The sequence below is a fragment of the Lactuca sativa genome, chromosome 5 (genome assembly GCF_002870075.4).
Source record: "Lactuca sativa cultivar Salinas chromosome 5, Lsat_Salinas_v11, whole genome shotgun sequence".
Classification (NCBI taxonomy): domain Eukaryota; kingdom Viridiplantae; phylum Streptophyta; class Magnoliopsida; order Asterales; family Asteraceae; genus Lactuca; species Lactuca sativa.
In genome coordinates this window covers 339,578,731-339,588,306 of record NC_056627.2, presented here as the reverse complement: position 1 = coordinate 339,588,306, position 9,576 = coordinate 339,578,731, and the positions used below count along the sequence as shown (strand labels likewise).

The 9,576-nt window shown below is 33.2% G+C and overlaps 1 protein-coding gene across 1 annotated transcript; it reads right to left on the bottom strand.

Annotated features, from left to right (window-relative positions):
- Nucleotides 1–1,124: 1,124 nt before the first annotated feature.
- LOC111896557 (protein SOSEKI 5) lies at nucleotides 1,125–2,910 on the bottom strand. Its single transcript, XM_023892525.3, has 3 exons — nucleotides 2,409–2,910; nucleotides 2,274–2,343; nucleotides 1,125–2,181 (listed from the first exon to the last, which is right to left on the bottom strand). The coding sequence occupies exons 1-3, from the start codon at nucleotides 2,659–2,661 to the stop codon at nucleotides 1,284–1,286; spliced, it is 1,221 nt and encodes a 406-aa protein (XP_023748293.1). The 5' UTR covers nucleotides 2,662–2,910; the 3' UTR covers nucleotides 1,125–1,283.
- Between the last annotated feature and the right edge of the window lie 6,666 nt (nucleotides 2,911–9,576).

Below are 9,576 nucleotides of genomic sequence, written 5' to 3'. Positions count from 1 at the left end.
AAAGATAGTGTATATACTAAAGTTTTCCGACGCATTAAGCTATATTTAATACTAAAAAGAATATTTTATGTACATTGTTTTTTGTTCAACATTATATTTAGTATAACACTAAAATTCAACACTATATATAATGTTAGCTAAAATATATGATGAAAGCATTATAATATAATTTATAGTGTAAAAGTGATTTTTTAGTGTAGGGTTAGAGATACCCTTAAACTACCAAAAAACCTATAAGGGATCTTTTAAAACTATGTAGGGCTTCAGTGATATTATATCAATAATGATCATAAACAGTTATGTAATACTTTGGATTATTTCAAATAAAATATTGAATATATAACATAAGCTTCAAAGATGAAATATATAGCAACTAATAGCATTTCGTAACAAATTAATAATGTTTAATAACAATCATGCACATGTAATGTCCTTAAAACATTTACTAACATGTATAAACATTTGTAGATAGCATCTTAACTACTTAATAACTTTATGGTTCGCAAATTAATTTAACCATTAAAAATGTTTCACCCTTTATAACAATGACAGTAAAATTTTTTTAGACCTTTTTCGTCGACTAGAATGATTTTTTGTACATTTATTTGCAGGAACAAGTGATTCACGTCGATATTTGATATGATAACTACTGTTGACTTATTGAGTATGAGGTGTTCAGTAGTGTATTTAATGATATTGGGATAAAATAAAATAATTTGAGATATTATTGAGAGTCGTATACTGAATTATTACTGATTGATTCAGAGATGGATATTTAAGGAAAGTGTACAACCCAAAGTTGAAGTGGAAATGACTATGGGGTAAAAAGTGGATTCCTTTCGTATATTTTCTGAAATCCGAATCTTGATTCAAAAAGTGAATGACATTTGTAAGTTTGACTTCAATTACAGTTTCTTACATTTAACATTTTTTTTATAGACCTAAATAATTATACTTTTTTCTCAAAAATAAAAAACTTATTTTTATCAGTTATTATTTTTAGTTTTGGAACCAGCTAAAAAAATCAAAATATAAGATGCTTTATAAAAAAAACTCTCAATTTTATATTTTTTAAATTCTAACAAATATTATTATAAAATTTTCTTATAAATAAGAACTCTCAATTTTATATATTTTAAATTTTATTATTATAACTTTTCTTAAACATACACATAGTTAGACAAATTTCATGGGTAAATGAACTGCAAGTGAAAGTAAAAGTGACACTAAATTACAAGAAAATTTCAAAAATAAATAAACAAATAAGATTTTACTTTCGAATTTTACCCATCTGCATTATAGGAATTAGATCGCTTTAAAGCTGGAAATTCGTCCTTTTTTGTCTCGATTAAGCTCCCGCTGAAATATTCTTTATCTTCCATCATTTTTTTACTTCCCTTGTTTTTCCTTTCAGGAACGACGGCGTTTTCGCTTGTTGTTTCCCCTGCACCTTCCTCCACTTGATCATTCACCTCTTCTCCACGTGGCAGCATACATGCCTTGTACTGTGACCCGAGCGAAAAACTCGGGTTTCTTTTTCCCGGTCCACAATCCCGGAAAGATATTGAACCGCAAGAAATCAGCTGCATCAGCACCGATGGTGCTTTCGTTTTATTTCCGGCCGTTGGATTGATCGTGGAGATCATCTCTGACTCTGTTTCTGACCTTACGATTAGTTTATCATCGGATTTCATCAACGACTCTAGGGTTTCCGGGCTAGAATCGGACGGCGGTGGTGAAATCTCGTTGCGGCTTAGTTCGGAACTCGCGTTGTCTTGATACGATTCGTTTGGTTTATCTTCTTCTTCGAGTTCGCTGATCATCGCTCTCCGGCGACGGAGGCTTTCGTCGGTTTGAGTGGAGGCGTCGGCAGCGACTCTACCGGCGGAGGACTCGCCGGTGTAGACTTTGTACTCATGAAGATCGATTGCGCTCCATGATTGGTTCCTCCTGCTCCTGTCAACTGAGAAATCAAACTCATCGATGGATTTTAATGTCCCGGAAGACGATGATCTTTTCGAAATGGATGAAACATTTTCATCGGATTTGGAACTGAACTGAGCGCCACCGCCGGGGGCGTCGAAGAGCTCCGATCCTTTCAGAATATACTCTTGGCCGTGCGCCGGGTAAATAAAATCATTCTCCGACAAATCGTGCCAGACGAATCCGTTTTTGTAACTCCTAAACCACAGAAATCAAATCAAATCAATTCAACCCCTTTGGTCATAAATTCATGATAGCGATTACAATTTGAAAACAGAATTATCACTAACCTTTTAGAAGACCATGAGTACAACGCAGCCATTCCTTTCCCACGTAGAGAATTAAGGCGATCGATTACATCTAAAATTCCAAAACAAAATTCAATAACTAGAACACGTAATGGATATTGAAAAATCGAAGTTTACCTCGAAGATAAAGTCCTTCAGAGGAGGAGATAGGAACCTCAACGAAATGAGGATGTTCGAGGTGGCCATTACGAGTGAGGTAGTAAACAACAGGTACTTTACGTAGTCTGTTGTGAGAAGGAGGAGGTTCGATCCAGACTTTTGTCCGTTCAGGGCTGCGTTGATCAGCTGTGTGGTGGTGTTTCTGTTTCCACTTGTTAGACATGTGGTGGAGCTCCGTCGTCGTCCTGGTTGATTTCGGGATGACCTCCATTTGAAGTTTGAAGGAAGGAGGGAAAGGCGGAGAGAAGATTTATTCAAAATGGGATGCTGGAGACAATGCACTAAGAAACAAAAGGAGGAGGACTGGAGGAGGAGATGAGACTGGTGGTGGTTGTCGTTTATCCGTTGCTACTGAATCCATAGGCCATATGGTGGTGTTTATGTATGTATACTGTAGATTTGTAGGTAGCTGGGGGTTTAATTTTGATTGACATGTGAATAGAATTCATTTTATTTTATGTTATTGTCTATTGTATATATTGTATATTGATTGACTTGTCAATGAAATTCATTATTCAACCTTTTTAACAACTTTAGTTTTTGATTTCTTATCGATGCATTGATATTCGCACCGTACGTTTTTTTTTATCATAACTTTAGACTTTTGCAGAGTTTTTTTTACGAAATTTTATGTTGGTTGTGAAATTTGAAAATTTCAATTGTTATATATATTTTTTTGAAATTATGTTTTGATTGTGAAATTTGAAAATTTGAGTTGAATAATCCTTAGTAAATGCATTCAAAATTAGAGATTATTTTATTTTTTTTTGGGAATAGTTGATTTTGTTAACTGAAAAATCCAAAATATTCGATATACAAAACTTTAGGATATATATTGAGATATCAAATAATAGAGGTAAAAATGAGATGTTCGTGTCGTGTTTTTAGTTAACGAATATGAGCGATACAATGTTGAGTGATTTTTTTTTAAAGAGAAATGTCGACACAATATCGTGTTAGGTTGCAACAAAACAACTTAAACACTTCAGACAAATATCAAAACAAACTTCGGTGAACTTGTAGAATTAGCTGTTTGGCAAAATCTGAATTTTTAAGATTTGAATTTTTAAGAGGGTCTGAATTTTTAAAATCTGAATTTTTAAATATTGTTTGATTGGAACCTCTGAATTTTTGTGCTGAATGATAAAAATGACCATTTTACCCTTTGTATCATTTTCTTTCAATTACAACATCATACCTTTTTTGAAAAAATTAGGTTCCCTCAAACTAGGATGCTACAAATGAACATCATACATGTGAAATATATTTTTATATCAAAGTAGGATGCTAAATATAAACATTACACCCATGTAAACAATGTACCCATCAAGGATTCAATCACATCCTGTGTGTTTATACATAACTTTCATATTAATAGCAAAATGATGGATGGATATCAACACTTAAGTTACCAAATATCAATAAACCCGTCATTTTAGTCTTCCCAAAGCTCTGGCAACAGATATCTGCCATTAGCCTTGTAATCTTCTCATCTTCTTCATCCACCATTTATGTTAATTAAGTTCTTGATACATACCTTGAAATCATCTCTATAAAAATGATTGATTACAGATGCTTAAAACAGTTGGAAGGACGGAAGCACACATTCAAACTATAAATCAATAACCAATTTGGTAGCTTACCTGCAATCGTGAGAACCCAAAGCAACAAATTGATTCAAAAAGGAGGAAGTGTGATTTGGGTTCGGTACCAATTGGATTTTGGGAACAGGAAAGAACTAAACGCAAAAAGGGGAGGCATCAATTCCGTACCTGAACAATAGAGGAGATCGGAGGACGCATGGTGGAGACTAGCGTTGTCGAGGACGGCGTTGTCGGAGCTAGGCGCCAGAGGTCTAACCTTGGTGGTGTGAGTTGATTGATATCAGAACGCGGGGTCAACGATGCGAGGCGGTGATGTCGACGATGGGGGCGGCAATGCAGTATGGGGTCGACGATGCGAGGAGGTATTGGAGGGTAGCGACGGCCGAGAAAGGGGTTGTGACTGGCATCGGAAGTAGATGCAATTGTGGGAGGCGAGGAAGAGATGAACAAGTGTGGGAGGGCACGAGGATAAGCACGTCTTTTTTTTTTTTTCAGATACCCTTTTAGATCTTACCGAATCAGATGCATTTTTAATTTTCAGATCGTTTTTTAAGAGCTTAACAAACAATTTGAATCTTTAAGATTTAGACATAGCCTCTTTTAAGAGGCATTAAGTGGTAAACAAACAACCCCTAAGACTTAAAAAAAAAAAACATAAATCAAAGGAACACAATATTTAATGTGGTTCGGTCAAAGTGACCTACAGGGCCGGTCCATTGATTTTTAATGCCCGGGGCGAGATTCTAAACTAATGCCTTTATTTATTTAAAAAATAGTAAAAATGAAATAATTTTTACAATCAAACCAAAACAAGGTTATACAAACAAAAGTATACATAAAATTTATCTAAAACGATGCCTCCTTGCATTTTTTGAAGCAAAAACATCTATTATTTTATCATAATCAACACTTCGTAGGAATTGACTTTCAATACTCAAAATTGCTAATCCATTTAATCTTTCTTGAGTCATGGTACTTCGAAGATATGACTTCAATAACTTCAATTTCGAAAAACTTCTTTCCGCGGAAGCAACTGTGACCGGTACCGTCAACAAAATTTTATATACCACCAACACATTGGGAAACATGTCCATCTCCTTTGCAAACTCCATAATTTGAATAGCTGTCCAAGGAAGTTCACCTTTATATGCTTCATCCGGCAACATTTCCTGCAAAACTTGTAACTCAATAAATAAATCTTTTCCATCAATATCAAGTTCCTCACCATTTGTCAAACTAGTTTCAAGTTTCTTACAACATTTTTTTAATTCATCATCAAGTAAAGATTTTAACTTTGAACCATCAAACAAAAATCCAAAAATAGATTCAAAATGTTGCATTTGCTCAAATCTACTTCTCAATTGAGTTAGAGTCATATCTACTATAACAATAAAATAATCACTTCTAAATTTTTCTTGAGATGATTGTTGTTCTCTTTCGGTATTTGGAACTTCATCAAATTGTTTTTTTCTACTATAAACACGTTTGATAGGAAATTTTGGTTGAACTCCAATATTTTCTGCTATGTTTTTAGCATCATTAATAGCAGTGTCAAACCCATTTTCCCTATATTTTTCAAAATAATTAACTAATCCTTCTAAATTTTTTATTGCAACATCAAGAATCATATCTTTGGATTGTAATTTTTTACTTACCAAATTAATTCTAAATAAAATTTCATGCCATATCACTAAACTTAAAATAAATCCAAAATTAGAAAATTCACCATCTACTAATGATTCCGCATCTCTACAAACCTTACCATCATCACTCACTTGAGCTAATTTTGTTAATGCTTCTTTTATTTGAAAAAGTTGAGTTTTTATTGCTTTAACACTTTCAATGTGACTTTCCCAACGAGTAGTAGACAATGATTTTAGGGTTAACTCATCTACATGGTCAAGTAAAACACTCCATCTATGTGTGGAGCTAGAAAAAACATTATATATTGCTTGACAAGTACCAAAAAATGTTTTAGCTTTATGACAAGAGTTTGCCATATCACACAAAACTAAATTTAAACTATGACATCCACAAGGCATATAAAAAGCTCTTGAGTTTATATCAAGCAATCTTTTTTGTACACCTTGATGTTTGCCTTTCATATTTGCTCCATTATCATATCCTTGTCCTCGAATACAATTAATATTCAAGTCAAGAGATTTTAAAGCATTTTGTAAAACATTAAAAAGTCCTAAACCGGATGTATCTTCTACCATTAAAAACTCTAAATAAAAACTCTTCTACTTTTATTGGAACATTTGCAACATCAACACATCTAATAATCAAAGTCATTTGCTCTTTACGACTTGCATCCGGAGTGCAATCAAGAATTACCGAAAAATATTTTGCTTTTTTTATTTTTCTAATAATTGCACTTTTAACTTCGGATGCCAACAATTCAGTTAATTCATTTTGAATTTTATGACTAAGGTAATGAAAGTGACTTTTTTTATCTTGAATAAGTTGAAAATGGTGTTTCATTATTGGATCAAACTCAGCAATCATTTGAAGTACACCTAAAAAGTTACCATTAGATTTCTCATATATTTTTTCATTAGTTCCACGAAAAGCCAAATTATATTCAGCTAAACATTTTACAAGAGCAATAATTCTTACCAAAACTTCTTTCCAATGTTGAGTATCTTTTTTTATTCTTTCTTGTAACTCTTTATCAATTGTTTCATTTTTCCTTAACCTAAGTCGTGTTTGTGTCCAAGTTTTTAAATTAATCATGTGTTCAGAACTATGTTCATGTTCATTTAATTTTTCACTAAGATGTTTCCAATCATTAATTCCTTCGGTTGCTAAATTACTTCTAGATCTAACTGTTTTAAATAACTTATAACAAAAACAAAACACTTTATCAAGTTCTTTTGAATACACCAACCACTTTCTATCATAAGAATCACCATTCTTTAATTTACGAATATAAAATTCACAAGAAAAATGTCTACCTAGTGCATCTTTTGGAAAAATTATGTTATTTTCAATTTCCCTAATAGGCCATTTTTCTACAAGCAAATCTTTCATTTTAAAATCTAACTTATCCCATACCCTTGGATCAAAAATATTAATATCACTAGATTTATCAACAAAATCATTATTTTCATGATCATTAGAATTTTCAATAGGTTCATTAGAAGTTTCAATTGGACCTTTAGAATTATCAACAAAATCATTAGTTTCAACATCATTAGTATTTTCATCATTATTTTCATTTCTAACAAAATACTTATTTAAAGATCCTTGTAATTTATTAGTAAGATCTTGTTCTTTTCGTTTTCGTTTCCTATTTTGAGCACCAGATGGTTGTTTTCTAGGAAACATATTTAAACTTCACAACAAAAATTGTAATAAAAAAGATGTATTAATAACAAAGAAGGATACAACCTGAGATTAGTAATCCGTGAGATTAGCAATCCGTATCCACAACCTGAAGTTAACAATGTATCCACAACCTAAACAAAAAAATAGTATCTTTTAGATTTTCAGAAATTAAATTAACATACTATTCATAAATCAAAAACACAATCAGATTATTCAAAAATCAGAATTTAAAAAAATCAACAGATTATATTCATCCAATTATTCAGAATTCTGAATTAACATCTCAGCAAAATCAAAATCAGAATTCATATCGCATCTCAGAAAAATCAAAAACAGAATTCATATACAGATAACAGATTCAACAATAGACATACTATATCAGATTCAACAATAGACATATACATAACTTATCAGCTTTACAGATTATATAAAAACAATCAAAATCAAAAACATAACTTGATTATAATTTCATAAAGCAAGGGCAGTAGAAGAAAAAGAAAGAAAAAAATTACCTGTAAAATTAATGAGGCTTAGTGTAATCCAGTTTCCTTAACATTGTAAGTCTGCAATCTTGGATCGGATGAGTTGAATGGAAAGTTTACTTCTCACTATATAAAAAAACTGAAATTTCAAAAACTTACTGGATTAGGAGTTATGCAAGAAACTTTCAATTAGGTTATGTAAGAAATTTGAAAGATTAGAAAAAACTTACAGTATTGATTAGGCGCTAGGACCTTAGAGCTTATGAGGACGAATTCATCAATCATCACAGTGTCGGTTCATCAATATTGTATACACCTTTGAATAGAGGTCCTTAGAGGACGATTCAGGAAATTAGAAAGAAAGAATCAAAGAAAGAACTCAAAGAAGTAGACGATCGTCGGATGGCCCGGATTGCGATTGGCGAGAGAGAGAGACAGGGCAGCAAAGGCAATGGCCGATAGACTAAAAGGCATGTCCATCTCCATTCTCAAGAAAATACGCCTCGTGTTCTTCATCTTCAGAGGTTTAGATCGAAGAGTCGGATGTACAGTGCACTAGGTCTCCAATAATCTGCTCCAAGAATCCGCTGCCCTCTTTACCCTTGAACCGGTTGGATTTTGCTGGACTAAACTTCATGGCCCAAATATACCTATAAGACACTTTGAAAAATTGCTGCCCCATTATAAATTGATGCCCTGGGCCATGGCCCAGCTTGCCCTGGGCTTGGGCCGGCTCTGGTGACCTACGTTCACAGGCGAACGAGAGAATGGATTTTATTAGCTTTGTAAAACTATTACAAACATTCAAAATTATATCTTACTGGAGCTCTCACAGAAATCTAGCAATTTTACAATGATGAGAATATGTGCATATTTATAGGAAATCATGAGAAACCTTAATTATAATGGGCCAGGCATATCCATAATAAGCCCGTAAAGGGGTTGCCCTAAATTTCAACCAATCAAGTAATGTCATGTGGGCGCTTTTAGAATCTTCAAACACGTAAGGATCTTCCACAAGCATCATCTGCGAAAATCTTCTATGAGCATCATCCGCGAGCATCTTCCATGAACATCATCGCAAGTAACTTCCACGAGCAACATCGTGTGAGCAAATTCCATGAGCAACATGTTGCTCCGAGTGCTCTAATTTGCTCCAAACTCCTTTTTAAATGATCCGTTCCTTTAGCACTTGATCTGTTTCTTTGTCAGATGATTCAATGGCATCGGAAGTAGATGCGATTGTGGGAGGCGAGGAAGAGATGAACAAGTGTGGGAGGGCACGAGGATAAGCACGTCTTTTTTTTTTTTTCAGATACCCTTTTAGATCTTACCGAATCAGATGCATTTTTAATTTTCAGATCGTTTTTTAAGAGCTTAACAAACAATTTGAATCTTTAAGATTTAGACATAGCCTCTTTTAAGAGGCATTAAGTGGTAAACAAACAACCCCTAAGACTTAAAAAAAAACATAAATCAAAGGAACACAATATTTAATGTGGTTCGGTCAAAGTGACCTACGTTCACAGGCGAACGAGAGAATGGGTTTTATTAGCTTTGTAAAACTATTACAAACATTCAAAATTATATCTTACTGGAGCTCTCACAGAAATCTAACAATTTTACAATGATGAGAATATGTGCATATTTATAGGAAATCATGAGAAACCTTAATTATAATGGGCCAGGCATATCCATAATAAGCCCGTA